General features: G+C 37.8%; 1 protein-coding gene and 1 long non-coding RNA gene across 7 annotated transcripts in view; one reads left to right on the top strand and one right to left on the bottom strand.

Moving 5' to 3' along the window:
• The window catches only part of LOC112640875 (uncharacterized), a 93,148-nt gene that overhangs the window by 19,909 nt on the left and 52,764 nt on the right, over nt 1-20,475 (bottom strand). The window lies entirely within an intron of this gene.
• Nucleotides 1-20,475, top strand: part of RPAP2 (RNA polymerase II associated protein 2) — an 80,494-nt gene that overhangs the window by 56,320 nt on the left and 3,699 nt on the right. For 3 of the 6 annotated variants that reach the window (XM_025417647.3, XM_049111681.1, XM_025417651.3), the window contains one exon: nt 19,853-19,999. The exons of 1 other annotated variant lie outside the window; for it this stretch is intronic. In XM_025417647.3, coding sequence (XP_025273432.3) covers nt 19,853-19,994 — 142 coding nt within the window. In that variant the 3' untranslated portion in view covers nt 19,995-19,999. Of the gene's footprint in view, nt 1-4,529; nt 4,576-13,789; nt 16,625-19,852; nt 20,000-20,475 lie in introns of those variants that run through there. 2 more of the 6 variants (XM_025417646.3, XM_049111684.1) reach the window with 2 other exon arrangements.

Here is a 20,475-nt window from a genome sequence, read left to right as displayed (position 1 = left end):
ACAGATTTAAGGTTTGTGCATTGAGTAAGTCTATCAGCGCATTTTCCAACAGCATTTGCTCACTTCGGGTCTCTGGCACATCTTGGTAATTTTTGCAATATTTTGAACTTTATTATTATTATATTATGATGACCTGTGATCAGTGATCACAATTCACTGAAAACGCAGGTGATAGCATTTTAAATTCTTTTTAATTTTTTTTAAAGATTTTATTTATTTATTCATGAGAGACAGAGAAGCAGAGACACAGGCAGAGGGAGAAGCAGGCTCCTCACAGGGAGCCTGATGCAGGACTTGATCCACGGACCTGGGATCATGCCCTGAGCCAAAGGCAGACGCTCAACCACTGAGCCACTCACTCAGGCATCCCTAAATTATTTTTAATTAAGGTGTATTCTTTTTTAATAGACTACAGCATAGTGTAAACCTGACTTTTATATGTACTAGAAAACCAAAAAATTCATTCAACTTTATTATGATACTTTACTGCTGTGGTCTGGAACAAAACCCGTAATACCCCACAATATGACTGTATTAAGATAGATGACTAGGAAAATAGTGGTTCCTTTAGGGAAATGGGGTAGGAAGAACTAATTTTAAAAGATGGTGCATTTGGTTTAATGCTCTACAAGCACAGAGGCTATTCCTGTTCAGGAATAGGAAAGGTTTCAGGCAGATTACCCACTTGGGTGGTTTGCCAGTAGGTAGTTGAATTGGAATTAAAGAATGGTAAGGGGGCTGCCCATGTCTAATGCCCAGACTCAGCCACCACTCAGCCCAGAATCAGGACAGCACCCCATTGTGGACCCTGAATGCCATCGGGAAGGCATTAATGCCCAGGGGCCATGATCCAGCTTGTTGGAAGGAAACTTAGGGATATCTGTAAGGAAGGACCTGAGGAGAAGCAGTAAAGGAAGACATTGTAGATCCTTTGGAGCCAAGGATTGGGACTGACTTGCAAGACCTCCACCAACTAGTGGTTTCCATAGCACACTCCTTTGCCAAGATTTTGGTGAATAGTCTTTGACTATGCATTTTTTTCTTGGACATTGTTTTACTTGTTATCATGACTGTGCTTGCTGGATGCTTTTTCTTGCTCCATAAATGGGCACATTTATCGAGTTCACTCCTCTAACTTTGAAGTAGAAAGAAAATAGCCTGTTCAGGAGACTTAGGCACAATTGAGACCCAAGCCTTGGATGAAGAACTGCAACTATGAGAACCATGTGGAAGGGATATAAGTATCCCTCAGGAAGGACCCTGATGTCAATAAGCAAAGATGATCCTGGTAAAGTAATTCAGCTCTGAAGCTTACCTGATTAACTGTATAGTTCCTGTTCTTGGTTTCGCATAAAGTAATTGCAAATTATTTTGTAACATTTTACATAAAAGTAAATATACTTTAAAAAAAAATGGTAAGGGGGACACCTGGCTAGCTCAGTCAAAAGAGCCCACGACTCTTGATCTCAGGGTCATGAGTTCAAGCCCCACAGTGGGTGGAGAGATTACTAAAATAAATAATTTTTTTTTAAAAATGGTTAAGAAAAATGAGAGACCTAGATTTTTGAGTCAGCACTGAAATGATAACATGGCAGAGGTAGAGGGTGTTAAATACCAAGTCAAAATGAAAAAGAACTGTAGAACAGCTGCCTCCATGCCAAGGATGCCTGAGCACTACAAAAAAGCAGAAATAGGAGGAAAGTGGACATTTTTGAACATCAACCATGTGCAACACCACGCTAGATTCTTTACATGCATTATTTTATTTGATCTTCACAACCGTCTCAGGTCAATTGTGGTGTCCCACTTCCCAGAGGAAGAAACAGACTCTGGGAAGACTAGTACTTTTCTAAGATCACACCTAAGACTCAAACTCTGATGTCTGACTTCAAAATGTGTGTACTTTACTTGGCACAGTGTACTTGAGAAAGGTACATATCCAACCAGAGCACTGCCAAGGAATCCAAAACAGTTATGAAAGTGGTAACTACCTTTCTGAGAACCTGGTATTTATCCTTTATTGAAAAGGGATGAGGACTGAAAAAGGCTGTGGCTTTAGCAATTAGGTGGTTGTAGGTGACCTTCAAGAAAGCCGGGTTTTTTTAGATGATAGACGTGGAGACCAGATTGCAAGGACTACTGCAGTAGACAATTTTGAAGGTACTGGATGTAGCACATGTTGACCATTCTTTCCATATAGTTGGCAGAAGAGGAAAGGGAAGTGATTATAACCCCATGTGACATGGTAAATCTTCAGAAGACTTATCAGGATAATGGAAGCTTGAGCTTATTAGTGGCAGGAGGCAGGGAAATGTTAGGTAGGGTACTTTTTGGGAGTACTGAAAAGACAGGATAACTGACAGGATGCAGCCCATGAATAAACTGGGAATGTCATCAAAGGCAAATTTGCCTATTTTTCTTCTCTAACCTCTGTCACCTACCTCTTTCCCACTGTTTCCTCCCCATGTTTCTCTCTCCTTGCCTTGAAGTATTATTTGCTAACATTTTCCCTTCCATACTTAATTTCAAAAGTGAATAAACCAATATATAAACCTTATATATTTCTCCTTCCAAAAATCCATGTTAGAATGACTGCTTTATTACTTGCTGTGATTAATTCTTACCCTCCTCCATTGCAGGTGCAGGTCACTGATCTGTCCTAGGAGAATTAACGTAAAGCAGCATTTCTAAGCTCGACCTATATATAGCCACTATGTTTAATTCTGGTGACTTTTTTTTCATACTTACGATTTTTACCTTCCCTGCCTTCTCATCTTTCATGACCCACAAATCATTCCTAGGGCCATGTGCATGTACTTCATATGTGTGTGTGTATGTGTGTGTTGCATATATATATATATATATATATATATATATGCACTTCATATGTACATATATATATATATATATACACACACACACACACACACACGTTACTACATGAAAATAAGAATGGAACTAGTACTATTTCATCTAGAAATTGTGTTTGGACAATGCATAAGCAGTACTAAACCAGAAAAGATGTCTACAGTAAGTGAGGTGAATTTGAAACTCTTTTCTTACCAAACATAATCTCCTTCAGCCAAGGACATTGTGTAGATTATTTTTGTCTCCCAAGTGCCAAGCACTCTATCTGGTACTTAGTAAGCAAAGTAGTCAGTGAGTATTCATGGAATTAATCAAATGAATGAATGGATAGGAAAGACTTGGATAAATTATTGTTGATGTTATGGACTTAAACATAGAATTGGTAGCACTGGTAAAATCACTTTGCACAGGAAAAAACAAAAATCGTTGCTTACTATAATGAGTGAAAGGAAGGACAGTGACCCTGTGTCTCTGTAATGATTCATATTTTCCAGGGTGGGTATGGTCTGATAAAGGTGTGACTGGTTAGCCCAAAAAAAATTGCTAATTTTAACTAAATCTAACATTGCTTTTTTGCAAATAGATTGTTATAAAATCTTTAATAAAATTAACGAAAAACACTTAAAACTAGATGTAAATGTCAGATTGTTTTTTAACTCCTATAATTATAAAATTAGTGAACATTTAAATTTTTTAAATGTTTCTTTGATTTAAAAACTTGATTCCAAATACTGCTTTTCTCTTACTTTCCGTGGACTTAATCTTTTATCCTCTCTGGACTGATAAAATAGAAGAATTAGTTAAAGAGCAGTTAATCACCATATGTGTTATAGTATTATACTGAATCTTTTATTTATCCAGTGCATCACGGACACAATTCTGGAGAATTCTTTTAAATGTTTTACATGTTGGTATTTGTTCATTGAATTGGAAGCATTTATCAAATATTAATGGGTCCTAATGGAAAATTTTACTCTAGAGGCAAACTCTTCCTTTAACTAGTTTTATGAATGTATTTTATTACCTAGTCTCACAAACTTTCATTCAAGTTTTAGGAGAAAAAATTATTATTCCCATGTGTATTGAGTGTTTATTCAATTTAAGATCCTAATCGTCTAGTGTGTTTTTCCTCTGTTGTCTTTAAACATTTCCGTTTAGATTGTTTATTATAGAGACTTAACACCTTTTTAATATTCTTCCTGCCACTGACTTTTCTCATTCTGATAGTTCTAGTTAACTGTAAAGTCACATAGTTCTTAGAGGCAAAATTCAAATGCTTCCATTTTACTCCTTGTCTAAATATTCTTACAAATCTTTAGAAAAGATTTTAAGGCCAAAGGGTAAAACAAGGCTTGATATTCTTTTACTGCTGTTTGTGTTGTTCCACTGTCCATTCTGGATGAGGAATTTGAGAGTTGGCTTTCATTTTAGTGCAGCTAGAAAAGGTATACTCTTGCCTTAGAAGATGACACATATCCAAATACACAAGGCTTAATACTGAAAATTCTAGTGGAGCAGAAGTACTTGGGAAACTACTGCAAACTGCATGGTGAACACCTATAATTTCTGTGGGAAGGAAATCATGTTATAGTAACTGAATTGCCTATACTATTTCAGAGTTCCACTTATTTACTGATTATTCTTTCCATTGAATCTTTCAGCCCTCCCAGTATGTTGTTGTTCCTCATATGGACGTTTTTAATTACAGTGAGTAGCAAATCAGCTGTACCGAAAAAATGTTTTGCAAGAACAAGGCAGTCGCCAGGTTATAACTAGTATTCTTAATGGTTTCACTGCAGAGAAGAATGTTGCTTATCTGAAAACTGAGATTTACACAACTTTCTCATGTTCCCAATTTCCAAAACTATAAAATTAAATGCCACTAATTTTCTGCAGTTAAGGTTATACATTAAGATACATGGTTATGCAGTTGTGTCTTGAATGATGTGGGGGCTAGAGCACTGACACCCCCCCCCCAGTCAAAAATCAACATATAATTTTTTACTCCCCCTAAACTTTACTAATAGCCTACTGTTGACTGGAAGCCTCACCAATAACATAAACAGTTGATTAACACATACTCTGTATGTTATATGTATTACATACTGTATTATAATAAAGTAACTTCTCAAGAAAATCATCAGAAAATACATTTCCAGTACTGTACTGTATATTTTTTTAAATCCATGTATAAATAGATCATGTAGTTCAAACCCATGTTGTTCAGGGATAATCTTCCCCCAAGGGAAAAAAAATGCCAATTTGGAAAAAAACTTCTTATATAACTGGAAGGAATATATAAACTCTTATATCTGAGATTACATTGAGAAAGTAGAGTCAGCAAATGTAGATTTCTCTGTCGAGAAACTTAATCAGAAGGGTAGGAGAGAGATTGAACAATTTGTTTTGAAAAGACATTTAAGCATGCAAATAGCTTATGGAGAAGGAGCCAGTAAAGAAAAATAATCTGAAATTGAGAATGAAATGGAGGGGTAGTTATATACCATGGAACAGGGTCCCAGGGGAGGCACAAAGAAATGGGACCATGGTCACAGGCAGATGGAATAGCTTGAAGAAGAGAGAACAGCTACATTGTCTGAGACTGGAAGAAAGTAAGTGAAGAATAATGTGGCTATACATAAGTTTGTAAGTAGAAGGGAAAGATTTTCAAATCATGCCTGACAACTTCATTTTTCATGGAGTAGGATATGAAGTTGTGCTCTAAGAGTAAAGAGATTGTGGTTGGGTAGAGAGTGAAAATACTGGTAACAGAGTAGTCATTAAGAGGCTCTGAAAAACGCTCTAACCCAGGGCCAGAGAATATTGCCAAGTGACCCTCTGTGCCCAGAGGAGGCCAGAGATCATAGATTTGTAACGGTGGCGATCTTCCTCCCATTCCCCTATCCCAGGGGTTTCCAACCATCCTGCCATAGGTGTGGAGAAAGCAGATTGTAGCATTGATCTCAGCTTGTAGTTGTCATGACTAGGAAAGCTAAGACAAGCAAGAGATTCAGAGGAGTGCTGGTGAGAGATTAGTTCAAGAAATAAGCACAAATATAATTGGTAAAGGATAATGGAGTTATCTTAGGAAGGAAATTAGTTATCCCAATCAAACATTTCTTGTGTCTTTCTCCTCAAAGTTGTACCTTCAGCTCCAACATTTCTCTTAGATAGCAGACAAAACTTTTTTGAGAGGGAGATGCATCTCCATTTGGATATTCCTCAGACAATTCAGTCTCAGATCTGAGGTTGAGTTCATCTTTGAAAAGACTCCTATTTCTTTTGGTGACATTTCCCTCTTTCTAATTACCCAGAGTTGAAAGCCAATTTGTTGGTGCTTCTCGTGTCCTTAGCCTCCCTATCTAGTCAATGCAAAGTCCTGCCTTTGTAACTTCTCTTACCCAGTGGTATGTCTACTTTCCCAGTGAGGCTAACTTACATCAGGCTTTTCATTACTTGCCTAGACTGCTGCAATTAGAGTGTTCCCAAACAGGTCTCCTTTCTATGTGTCTCTTCCTTCAAATAGTCCATCCTTCCTTCAGCTTTAATAATAATCTCACTAAAGCTTAACCCTGAGTAGGGCAAGCTTTTCTTCACAAACCTAGTGACACCCCACTTCCTACTATGTAATTTAGCTTGAAATTGAAGGCTCTCTTAAAGTGGTCCCAACCTGCCTCTTCAACTTACTCTCTTGTGTTCTTACATTGTGTCCACTGTTTGCCCCTACAGACATCTTTGTTAGTACTCTGAACTGTGTATAAAATGCCTTGCCTTTTCCTATCTGTCTGTCTTAGCCTTCAAGGCCCAGTTCAGATGTCACTGCCTCCTTTAAAGCATTCCTTAACCTCTCAAAGGTATAAATAATAACTTCCTTGAATAGATACCTCTAGATGAGGCCATTCTTTGGGACTGTATTACCTTCAACTTTGTTTCGTAGCTGTTTGTGCAAAGATTTCATTCTTTCGTTGCTATTCAGGTTCTTTCAACTATGTAGGTAAAAGTATAATATATAGTCAGAACTCAGATCTATTCAGTTGAGAAATTTACAGAGGTTCTCAACACTCATTGTACATTGGAATTACAGAAGTTCTCAACATCAATACCTGATTCAGAGATTTTAATTCATTGGTCTGGGATAGGCCTGGAAAATGTAGTTTTTAAGTTCCCCAAGTGATTATAATTTGAACAGACAGAATTGAGAACCACTGTCCTTACTTCGGGGGCAGTTATTAGTGTGCCAAAGCTATGCTAAATCAGTTGATGTAGCTATGTCTGCTAGGATTTTGCTTGCTTTAAGGCAGTTCTTAGCTTGTTTGGTAAAGTCTTCATTAGTTAATGGTGTTGGAAGGTGCTTTTTGGCTGTCATAATAGAGAAAAGATGAATTAGAAACAATAGACTTGTCAGTTTTCATTAGCACATTTGATCTTGTACTGATAGATTTCAGAAATTATTTGAAGAACATATACAAATGGGCCTTTGAAATCATAAGGTATACTCAGTTCTTAAAATGAATCAGACATGTGAGCTTGTGTGGTATAGTGGTTAGAAGTGTGGACTAGTGGGAGTACTTCTGGATTATTTGCTCATCTCTTACTGACTGCGTGACCTTAAGAAAGTCACTTAATTCGCAAAGCCTAACCTTAAAGTTAACACTTGCTGCAACTTCACAGAATGGTTAAAGGTTTAGTTTCATGAAGAAAAAGAAATCTTTTTACAAACTTGGAAATCACTGATGTTTCATATGTTTGACTCAGTGAGTGGTTGAGATCCTGCCACAAATGGAACAACTGGGAAAAAGAACTGGCATTTCTTCAAGGGAAATGAATTCATTTACTCCATTTAGAAAGCAGCCCACCACCCCTAGTAAAGTATCTGAATTCCTTCTCCATTGTAAAATCATGTTTACTTTCTACATAAAAACAATAGCAGCTTAGGAAAGTGCTGTGAAGTAGTTATGTCTGCCCATGAACCCGTCCATGTTGATATATGGAAAAAGAAAAGCTCTTCCTCAGGATGGCTTTTTTGGTTCTTTCCCTGTGCCCAAGTATGTTTTTTGCTACTTCAGGGAGGAAGCCAGGGGCCACAGATTACACAAATGTTTTTAGAGAATCACTGACATAGTTGAATAATCATTTTCATTCTCCCCAATAAGAAGCAAGGTGGAAAAAAGTTATGTTAAACATGAAATCCTAATTACTTATGCAAAGGAGCCCTGAAGTAGACAGATAAAATTCCTTTTCAAAGTTTATACTAGAAGAATTTTTTTAAATCTGAGAGATGCATTTTGCAAAATGTCTTGGGTTTGTGTGAGCCCTCAAAATGCTGAAAATAGATGACATTTTGACCCATTGTGTTACATACTGGTTACAGCTCCCTTTTGTTTCAGTTTTGAGTGTGTGTATGTACAGACAGAGGTATTCTGGTTTAATCCTTTATCATTTATTTAGCATTTGTTCTTATAGAGAAGGGAAAATCCCAACTCATTTTTTAGAAGATAAAACATGAGTGAGGTAACAATTGTTACTGCAGGAAGAAAGGAGCACTGAGACTTGATTGGTAAGCAAGATGCCTTTGTGATAAAGGTGTCTGTTTTTAGCACTGTTCTTAGCCAGTGTGACCCTGGATAAATTCCTTACCCTGTCCAAAGCCTGGGGTACTTCAGCTGTCAAAAGGAAACTTTTGCTGAATAGGTTGAGACTAAATAAACCCTACTTGAGGAAATTAAGTGATGGAATAGCCTAATAAAATAGGACTATGCAGTTAAACCTCAGCTTTTAGAGTCTGTACTTAACCAGGCCATTATTAGTAAAGATACCTCCTCTGTCCCAGAAGACTTTTGTTTTTTTATTTGAAGCCCCCCACCCCCACCCCAAGTGTCAGGTGTTGTAGTATCTGTTCTCTTTTAACCGGTAAAGTGACAAGCCTAGTGTCTGTCCATGCTGCTTACTTTCTCCCTTCCAGAACTAACTTCTGAAGGATGAGAGAGTGAGTGTTTAAAAATTTCTTTTAAGCCCAGCATTATCTTTTAGCAGCCTCTGCATGTTCATCACCTTTATGCGCGGTAATCAGCAGAACAGGTTTCCCTACTGCAACAGAACTCTGTGTGAACCCAGTAATTTCTCAAATCTGATAGGTACAGAAAAGTGTGTGGCTTTTCACTTCCTGTCCCTTCCTCCAACCCCAAACCAAAGAGAAGCATGCTTTCTGTGACATTTATTCACATAGACGTTCTCACAGCTCTTTCTTCTCTTGAGGCTATGTTGACTTTGAGGAGTGTTGTTCAATGTCATTTTACAATAGCCTACCATGTTTGATTCTGTGAGTTTGGAAATCAAAAATAAAGACTCAGGACACTCTTAGAGTTGTTGCTTCTCTTCTAGTTTTGAGAACAAGGTTGAAGGATGTCTGTGCTATATCATTTCAGGCAAGTGCCTATGTGATCTTCACACATATCACCCAGATTTATGCAGGAAAGGGTAATCTGGACTGGACTGTGATTTCCAGTGTTCCAGGAGCTGCGTCATGTATTTTCCAGGGGGAATGAGTGCAGTGAGCAAAGCAGTAGAGACCACAATGGGGAAGGCCACATAAAAATCCAGGTTCATTACTGACTTTTATCGCACTACATGAGGTGGATAACAGAGTTCCCTCGGTTGTTTAGCTCTCCTTGCTCACTAAACCACAGCTTTAACTCTTTATATAGCTTTCACTGTTGATAGTATACAAACCAGGCACTCATACAATTATAGGTGACTTCTCAAATATAAAAGTTTGTACAGCTCTAAATCCTTGGGTAAAAGGATTGTTTTCATGCCATTTTTAATTAGAAAGATCTCTTATTTCAGTTGTCAGACTTTGAAAGTCTTTTCACTACTGTGTTTAATTCCTATTAACCAGATGTTTGATAACTCAGTAATAACAAATGGAAGATACTTGTCCTAACCTGACTTGCAGTCTCTCCTTTAGAGGTGTAGCATATGTGGAGCAGTCAGCTAAATAATGGTCTTATCAATAAGATGCAGTTTAACACTTGGCTTTTTGCTTTTGTTGTCTTACCATTTACCATATGGTAAAGAACTAGTTATATAAGGCTGCCTGTCTTTTCAAAATAGAGATTTGAATCAGTGGCGTTTTAATGAGAAGTTTCCTTTCTTGTTTGTGATTTATACATTGCAAGGTATTATGTCGTTTTTTCTAATTATATTCTCCAGCATACAGATTGTGGTAAGCCATACTTCTAGTGTCACCTAGAAGTTTTTATTCTTACTTAAAAGCACCTGAAGGAAATAATTGAAACATAAAAATCTTTGTTTTTACTCATGGCCAATCACATTTTCTGTTAATTATTTTAAAGTATTTCTTACCTAAGATACCAACTGGGGTTGTATTACTGTTTTTTTGTTTTTTGTTTTTTTTTAAGTAGAAGTAGTTCTGGGGATTTTATTTGTTTTGCTTATTGTGCTTTTCTTTAATATTCACTATTACAGTTTCAGGACTAGAATAGGCGCTTGGGTCCCTTTCAAAATGTAATAGCATGGGAATTCTTTAATGAAAAGGTTAAAGAGTTAAGTGATTAGCATATCATGATTAATAGTGCACAGATAAGGAGTTAAGAGAAAAGGAGGAGCCTGGGGAGTCAGTTAAACAAAAAAAGGGGAGAAGGGGTGTTTGATAAGATCCTGAGATAATACATCAAAGATACAGACATGAAAGATTTTATTTTGTGGTATCTTTCTGTGAGGTGGGAAGTATGTTGTTGTTGTTTTGAAGTATTGAATTTGGATAATATGTATATTCTGGGGCAATATGTTTTAGGAAAACAAGAACCTAGAAGGGTGTTTAGGGAAGACTACCATTCTGAATAAGGAGCAATCAGATGGCATTTCTGAGGAAAGATTAAAAGAATTTGAAATTAATTGAGAACTATTTTGAAGAATAGGAAGTAATTAAGAGCTTGCCCCACAAAAAGTTCTACGAAGGAGAAAATAAAATTATGCAAGAGACATTTAGTTTATATAGAAGAACAATGGCTAGAATTTAAAGTTTGCTATCCATTGCAACATGTTGTACACAAAGATAAAATCCCCCTCCGTCCAGTCGATCATGGAGGTAGTTTATTTGCAGTCTTGTAAAGGGGCCAAATCTCTACGTTAAGAAAGGATCAAGTCTGTTTTCTTAGATCATAGAACTCTTTTCTTTGTATCTATGTTTCTATTGAAGTTTAGTTAATATACAGCATTAAATTAGTTTCAGTTGTACAACTTAGTGATTCAACAGCTCTATACATTATGCTATCCTCACCACAATTGTAGCTACCTTTTGTTACCACACAACGCTATTATAATACCATGGGCTGTATTCCCTATGCTGTACCTTTTATCCTGTGACTTACTACTATATCCCACTTCTACTCATTCCCCTCCCCTCTGGCAACCATCAGTTTGTTCTCTGTATTTGTGGCTATGTTTCTGCTTTTTGTTTCTTTTGTTCATTTGTTTTGTTTTTTAGATTCCACATACAGGTGAAATAACATGGTACTTGTTTTTCTTTTTCCATTTAGCATAATGCCCTTTAGATCCATCCATGTTGTTGTAGATGTCAAGATCTCATTCTTTCTTATGGCTGAGTAATAAGCCATGGTGTGTGTGTGTGTGTGTGTTTATGTTTATATACCCCATACCACATCTTCATTATCCATCAATAGACCGTTGAGTTGCTTCCATATCTATCTTGGCTATTTTAAGTAATGGTGCAGTAAACATAGGGGTATATATCTCTTTTTCAATTAGTGTTTTTGTTTTCTTTGGGTAATACACAGTAGTGGAATTACTGGATTATGTGGTATTTCTGGTTTTGTTTTTGTTTTTTAAGGACCTCTGTACTGTTTTTCCCAGTGGCTGTAACCAATTTACATTCCTGCCAAACAGTTCATAAGGGTTCCTTTTTCTCCACATTCTTGACAAAGCTTGTTATTTTTGTCTTTTTTATTCTAGTCAGTCTGACAGGTATAAGGTGATATCTTGTAGTTTAGATTTGCATTTCCTTGATGATTAGTGATGTTGAGCATCTTTTCACCTGTCTGCGGGCAGTCTGTAGGTCTTCATAAAAATTTGTCTTTAGGTTCCCTGCCCATTTTTAAATCAGATTGTCTTTTTTTTTTTTTTTTTTTTTTTTTTTTTTTTTGGTGTTGAATTGTGTAAGTTCTTCATATATTTTGGCTATTAACCCCTTTATTGGATATATCCTATGCAAATATCTTCTCCATTCAGTAGATTGCCTTTTAGACTTTTGCATCCATGTTCATCAGACATATTGTCCTATATAGTGTCTTTGTCTAGTTTAGATATCTGGTTAATTCTGGCTTCATAGAATGAATTTTCAATTTTTCCTTCCTCCTGTTTTTGGAATCATTTGAGGAGAGTAGTTATTAACTCTTATTTAAATGTTTGGTAGAATTCACTTGTGAAACTATCTAGTCCTGGACTTTTGTTGTTGGGAGATTTCTGATTACCCAATTTAGTTTTGTTACTAGTAATTAGTATGTTCACATTTTGTATTTCTTCCTGATTCACTTTTTTGGAATATTGTATATTTCTAGAAATTTACTATTTCTTCTACATTGTCTAATTTATTGGCATATGATTTTTCATAGTAGTTTCTTACAATCTTTTGTATTTCTGTGTTGTCAGTTGTTACTTCTCTTTCATTCCTGATTTTACTTATTTGAGCCCTTTCTTTTTTCTTCTGATGAATCTGGCTGAGGATTATCAATTTTATTTATCTTTTCAAAGAAGCAGGTCTTAGTTTCATTGATTTTCTTTTCCTTTTTTTTTTTTTTTTTTCCATCCTACTCGGATCTTTATTATTTCCTTCCTTTTGCTAACTTTGGGCTTTGTTTAGTCTTCTTCTAGTTCATTTAGGTCTAAGTTTTGATTATTTACATGAGATTTTTCTTGTTTCTTTGTAGGCCTGTATCACTGTAAACTTCCCTCTTAGAACTGCTTTTGTTGCATCCCAAAGATTTTGGACTATTATGTTTTCATTTCCATTTGTCTCCATGTATTTTTTAATTACCTCTTTGATTTCTTGGTTGACTTATTTGTTGTTTAAGAGCATATTGTTTAGCCTCCATGTGTTTGTGTTCTTTCCAGGTTTTCTTTTCTTGTATTTGAGTCTTGGTTTCATACCGTTTTGGTTGGAAAAGATGCTTGATATGATTTCAATCTTTAATTAAACTTATTGAGACTCATTTTATGGCTTAACATGGGATTTGTTCCAGAGAATGTTCTGTGTGCACTTGGAAACAATGTATATTCTGCTTTGGGATAAAATGTTCTGAGTATATCAAGTCCAGCTGGTCTAATGTATCATTCCAAGCCACTGTTTCCTTATTGATTTTGTGTCTGGATGATCTATCCTTTGATGTAAGTGGGATGTTAAAGTCCTCTACTATTATTATATTACTGTTATTTTCTCCCCTTATGTCTGTTAATATTTGCTTTATGTATTTAGGTGTTTCTATGTTGGGTGCATAGATATTTGATAATTGTTACATTCTCTTGTTGGATTTTTCCCTTTATCACTATGTAATGCCCTTCTTTGTCTCATATTACAGCCTTTGTCTTAAAGTCTCTTTTGTATTAGTATTGCTACCTCAGCTTTTTTTTTTCCACTTTCATTAGCATGGTTATTTTTTTTTTCCATCCCTTTACTTTCAGTCTGTTTTTGTCTTTAGATCAAAGGTGAGTCTCCTGGTACACAGCACAATAGATGGATTTTGTTTATCTATTCAGTCAGCCTATGTCTTTTGATTGGAGCATTAAAACATACACATTTAGAGTAACCATTGATCGGTATGGACTTATTGCCATTTTGTTAATTGTTTTCTTTCTTTCTTTTTTTTTTTTTTTTTTATGATAGTCACACACACACAGAGAGAGAGAGAGAGGCAGAGACATAGGCAGAGGGAGAAGCAGGCTCCATACACCGGGAGCCCGACGTGGGATTTGATCCCGGGTCTTCAGGATCGCGCCCTGGGCCAAAGGCAGGCGCCAAACTGCTGCACCACCCAGGGATCCCTGTTAATTGTTTTCTGGTGGTTCTTACAGTTCTTCTCTCTCCATTTCTTCTTTTGTTATCTTCCCTTGAGATTGATGGCTTTCTTTAGTGTTAGGCTTGCATTCCTTTGTGTGTGTATGTGTGTGTGTGCATACGCGTGCGCATGTATCTGTTAAAGGATTTTGTTTTGTTTTGTTGTTTTTTAAAGATTTTATTTTATTCATGAGAGACATAGAGAGAGAGGCAGAGGGAGAAGCAGGCTCCTTACAGGGAGCCCGATGCAGGACTCGATCCCAGGACACCAGGATCACACCCTGAGCTGATCAGGTTGCTCAGCAGATGCTCAACTGCTGAGCCACCCAGGCATCCCAAGGATTTGGGTTTGTGGTTACCATGAGGTTCATATATAACATCCTAATTATATAGTAGTTTATATTAACTTGATAGTTTGCTTAAGTTCAAACTCCTTCTGAGAGCACCGCTTTTTTCCTATTCATGTTTTATGTATATATTTTACATCTTTTTATTTTCTGAGTCCCTTAACTAATTTTTTAGATACTATTTTTTAAGTCATAAAGTTAATTATAATTCCAATGTAGTTAATATACATTGTTATATTAGTTTTAGGTATATAATAATAGCAATTCAATTCCATATATTATTCAATACTCTTTATAGTAAGTGTACTCTTTATCACCCTCACCTATTTCATCCATGTCCCCTCTGGCAACCCTCTTTTTGTTCTCTATAGTTAAGATTCTGGTTTTTGGTTTGTCTCTCTTTTTTTCCCCTTTGTTCATTTCTTTTCCTTCTTAAATCCTACATGAGTGAAATCATATGGTATTTCTCTGATTGGCTTCTTTTGCTTAGCATTACACTCTCTAGATCTATCCATATTGGTGTAAATGGCAAGATTTCAATGTTTATTCTGGCTGAATAATATTCCTCTGTGTGTGTGTACCACGTCATATTTATCCATTCATCTATAGATGGACACTTGGGTTGCTTCCATACCTTGGCCATTGTAAATAGTGCTGCAATAAACATAGGGGTGAATATATCCCTTCAAATTAGTGTTTTCGTAATCTTTGGGTAAATATCCAGTAGTGCAGTTACTGGATCTTAAGGTAGTTCTAATTTTTAACTTTTTGAGGAACCTCCATATGGTTTTTCACAGTGGCTGCACCAGTTTGCATTACCATGAACAGCTCACAAGGGTTCCTTTTTCTTCACATCCTCACCAACACTTGTTTGTGTTTTTTATTTTAGCCATCTGACAAGTGTGAAATGATATCTCATTGTGGTTATTTGCACTTCCCTGGTAATAAGTGATATTGAGTATCTTTTCATGTGTCTGTTGGCCATCAGTATGATGAATGTCTGAATAGAGAAAGAATGAAAGAATAGAATGAATGAATAGAGAAATGTCTGATGATTCTACTGCTTTTGTCTTTTAATGTTCATACTAGCTTTTTTTTTAAGATTTTATTTATTTATTCATGAGAGACACACACAGAGAGAGAGAGAGGCAGAGACACAGGCAGAGAGAGAGAGAGAGAGGCAGAGACACAGGCAGAGGGAGAAGCAGGCTCCACACAGGGAGCCTGACATGGGACTCAATCCTGGGTCTCCAGGATCAGGCCCTGGGCTGAAGGCGGCGCTAAACTGCTGAGCCACCAGGGCTGCCCCATACTAGCTGTTTTTAGTGATCTAACTTTGTTTGCTTTACTCATGATTTTTTTTATTTTCAAAATTTTCTAATTATAATTTATCTTTTTTGCTTAAGTCTTAACATTTCTTGTAAGGCCGGTGTAGTGGTGATGAACTCCTATAATTTTTGTTTGTCTAGGAGACTCTATTTCTCCTTCTATTCTGAATAACCTTGTTGGTTGGAATATTTTGGTCGTAGGTTTTTCCTTCCAGCGCTTTGACTGTATCCTACCATTTCTTTCTGGCCTGCAAACATTCTACTGAAAAATCAGCTCCTAGCTTAATGAGATCCTCCTTAAACGTAACTAACTGCTTTTCTGTTGCTACTTTTAAGATTCTTTATCTTTACTCTGACATTTTAATTATCATATGGCTTGGTGTAGATGTCCTTAGCTTCATCTTGTTAGGGGTTCTCTGTTCCTCCTGGACCTAGATGTCTGTCTCCTTCCCCAGGTTAGGGAAGTTTTTAGCTATTTCTTCAAATTTTCTGCCTCTTTCTCTTTCTCTTTCTCTCTCTCTCTCCTTTTTCTGGGACCTCTACAAAATGAATGTTAGTACACCTGATATTGTCCTAGAGATCTCTTAATCTCTCTTTTTTTTTTTTTTTTAATGTTTTTAGAGGGGCACCTGGGTGGCTCAGGTGGTTAAGCATCTGCCTTCGTCTCAGGTCATGATCCCAGGGTCCTGGGATCAAGCCCCGCATCAGCTCCCTGCTCAGAGGGGAGTCTGCTTCTCCCTCTCCCTCTGCCCATCCCCCCCCACCTTGTTCATGCTTGCTCTGTCACTCTCTCAAATAAATAAATAAAATCTTTAAAAAAAATAGGGGATCCCTGGGTGGCTCAGCGGTTTGGCACTCCCTTCAGTCCAGGGCATGATCCTGGAGACCGGGGATCGAGTCCCGCATCGGGCACCCTGCGTGGAGCCTGCTTCTCCCTCTGCCTGTGTCTCTGCCTCTTTCTGTGTGTCTCTCATGAATAAATAAATAAATAAAATCTTAAAAAAAATAAATAAATAAAAATAAATAAAACTAAAATAAAATGTTTTTAGTATTTTACTATTCAGCTTCAATGCTTTTCATTATCCTGCTTTCTAGATTGCTAGTCATTTCTTCTATGTCCTCACCTACTGTTGATTCCTTTCAGTATATTTTTATTTCAATTACTTTATTCTTCTACTGGTTGGTTCTTTATACTTTGTTGAAGTTCTGAGTTTATCCAATCAAAGTCCAGTGAGCATCTTTATGACTATTTGAATTCTTTATCATGTAGATTGCTTGTCTCTTTAATTTTTCTGAAATTTTGCTTTGTTCTTTTGGCACATATTCCTGTCTCATTTTGTTTGATTTTCTATTTCTGTGAATTAGGCAGAATAGGTTATTTCTCTTAGACTTGAAGTAATGGCTTTGTGTAGGAATATCTCTGGCGTACACCATGGCTGTAACTTTAGCTGGATGGCTGAAGCTCTAACAGGTGTAGGCTGCCCTGCAGGGATGGCTGGAGCTGAAGCAAGCTGGCTAGGGGGTCCCCGGCACTACACACACACACACCCTGGTAGGACAGCTGAAACAGGTACGCGTTGGGGGGTTCTGGGGCACTCCAGGCATGTAGCACCCTGGTAGGTTGTATGGAGCCAAAGCAGGCAGCAGTATGGGTGGTTGGGAGGGGGTCCCACAATACTCTGCACATGGGGCACCCTGGTAGGACAGCTGGTGTTGAAGCAGGTATGGGCTGGGAGGTCCTGGGCCACTTGGTGCAGTAGGGGCCTCATGAGTCCTCTACAGCTGAAGCAGGTACAGGCCTAGTATGGTGCATGATGATTTGTGCCTGTGGTTACCTTGGCAAGACAGCTGGAGCTGTAGTGGGTGCTGTCCAGGGGTGATTCAGTGTGCACTGCCCTGGGGCTACCTTAGGGAGATAGCTAGAGCTCTAGCAAGCACAGGTTGGAGGGCCACCTTTAGGGGCAGCTGGGTTTGGTGTGGGCCAGGGGTCTGGGCACACACATACCAGCACCTTGGATACTATAGCATTCGGAAGCTCCCTGCACTTTTGGCAGATACCCTAGGGCTCATTCCTTTATGTTCCAGTTGTCCTTTTAATCTATAGCTTTTTCCTGTGCAGCTGAGGCTCCACTGAAGCAGCGGGCCAGCTTGGATACCTGTACCCTGCTCCTGTGTTATCAGGGTAGAGAAGGAACATAAACCATGCTGCTGACCCATACCTGTGACCCACAGAGACTGTTCTTGTAGCTCCCTGCCATTTGTCAGATGCTTTAGAGATGGTTTCTTTATGTTCTACATGCCCTTTTAAAGTGTGGTGCTTTTTTTTTCTGTACTCCTGGTTCCTTGGTACAATTTACCCACTGCAGTTTGCAAGATGGCGAGGAAAGTCTACCTCCTCTGACTCCTTGGTTTTATTTTAGCTAAAGTTATTGTGGGGAAGGAACACTTTATTCGTGTCAAAAAAGCCAGTTGACTTCTGGGTTCCATCTTCACTGCAGGAAGTTGCCTCAGGAAAAACTGGCCACAAATGCCTAAGTTTGCCCAAGTGCCCAGCTTGGACTTGGTACTGGAAAGCTTGGTATTGTCCTGTTTCCTAACTACCTTTGGGGAATACCTGCAGATATAAAGCTCATTAAAGTGTGAAAACCTGGTTCTGTATTCTCCACCTATAAAGAAATACAGGAAAGGTGGGGAAGGAATACACTATAGTGGTTTTCCCATGTAAAACTCTATGGATTTCACTGGACTGTTGGAGTCACCTTGGACTCCAGTCATCTCCCATTCTTGCTAAGATAGCTTGAGAGATACAGAGAATTTACTACCTCCTCAAAATCCCAGCTGTCTTTGGACAATGTGACAAATATTTCCTTTTACTTCTGCTTTCTGTATGAGATGGCTAAGCAAGGAAGAAATCTCTGAGAAAATAACATTTCCTCTTCCACACTACGGTGGAGTTGCTTCACTCTGATTCCTTGAGCTTTATTGATTGAAATCTGAGGAATTTTTTATTTATATTTGATTTCCTTGGTGGCAGTGGCCAGTGTTAAAAAAGCATCTGGAAGACCTTTGTGGTAAGTTAAGACTATTCAAGGATAGAAGAATTTTCTCCCCAAAACTTTTCCAGAAATGTAACTTAAAAAGGCTCTATAAAGCATACTCTTTGGAGATTATAATTATAATCTATGCATAATTATATAAAGTTATATATGTAATTTATGGAAAGTAATGGTCTTAATCCTTGATTAGTAAGCATGACTTTTAAAAAGTGAATATTTAGGGCAGCCCTGGTGGCGCAGCGGTTTAGCGCCGCCTGCAGCCCAGGGTTTGATCCTGGGGACCCTGGATCGAGTGCCACATCAGGCTCCCTGCATGGAGCCTGCTTCTCCCTCTGCCTGTGCCTCTGCCTCTGTGTGTGTGTGTGTGTGTGTGTGTGTGTGTGTGTGTGTCTCTATGAATAAATAAATAAAATAAAAATTTTTTTAAAAAGTGAATATTTAGAGGCACCTGCGTGGCTCAGTCATTGAGCATCTGTCTGCCTTCGGTTCAGATCAAGATCCAGGGGTCCTGGGATCAAACCCCACATGGGGCTCCCTGCTCAGTGGAGAACCTGCTTCTTCCCCTTCCACTCCCCCTGCTTGTGTGCACTCTAATAAATAAATAAAATCTTTGAAAATATATAGTGAGTGACATTTTATTGAAAATAACTTTTGAAAATATATGCACTCCTAATAAATCATTAGGAGTATTTACTGGAAATGGCTTGGGAAAGAAGCAGTGTTCTAGAAAATTAAATGCTTTGTAATTCATAATGAAAATGTTAAGGTTTCATCTAAAAGGTAATCCTGTTTATCATTTATTATGGGTTTTTTTTTTCAGGTGATATAAACATTCAATATGGTTTTAAAGCAGTTCTCACCTCTAAGCTTCTTTCCACAACCTCTTCCCCAAGGGGAAAGACTTCATTTTCATTTCTGAGAACTTGGTAGCTTTTCCTGGCATAATGAAGAACGTGTTACAGATTCAGGCTTTTAGGTTTCTTTCCATACTTAATATGCTTGATCTTTCATTATTTTCCTGAGATTTCTTCTCTGCCTTTATTAGTAAAGCCTTCTGTCTCTAGGAATTCTGTTAAATCTGAAACTTCATCCCTCTGCTGTGACAAAATCCCCTCAGTCCTCATTTCATGGATATGCATTTAATATTTTTGGTCTTTTCAGACTGACCCCAATTCTTGGCATTCAGAAGCATTCTCGGGAAAATGTGGTGTTTACACAGTTTATAGAGACTTTGCTTGAAGAATTACACTTAAAGAATGAAGACCTTGAAAGCTTAACTGTCATATTTAAAACCAGCTGTTAACCGGAGTGGTGAGTTGGATTCTGTTTTACTTTGTTTTTTCATTTGTTGCCCATTTGAATTCTTTTTTCATATTTGAAATTTTCAAAACCAAGTATAGACCTCAAGATATCCTCCAATTGCAAAGGAAGAACATGATATCCCTTAGTTCTCAGCTCCTGTTACTTTCTGCCCCATCCTTGTTATTCCTCCTTATTGGCTATTGCAGTTAGTTCTGTTTCTGGTATTCCAGAAAACTCCCTTCTACCAGCTCCATAGTCAAAGCTAGACCATCCCTCATGTCCCATCTTATTGGTTGAAGTAAATTGCTGTCTCTTGGGAAGAAACATAACTACTGCAGCCATCCACTGAGAACATCCTCATCCTACTTCCTTCTTGGGGAGACCACCCCCAACCCAGCCAATACCTAAGTCATCTCCTGGGCATCTAGATAAGCAGGTGAATGTCCAAGTCCAACTCTTGAATCCTGACCCTGCTCCTTGGC

This window comes from Canis lupus, chromosome 6 (assembly GCF_003254725.2).
Source record: "Canis lupus dingo isolate Sandy chromosome 6, ASM325472v2, whole genome shotgun sequence".
Taxonomy (NCBI): domain Eukaryota; kingdom Metazoa; phylum Chordata; class Mammalia; order Carnivora; family Canidae; genus Canis; species Canis lupus.
Note: the sequence above shows the minus strand (reverse complement) of the source record. Positions and strands in the feature narration are given on the sequence as shown.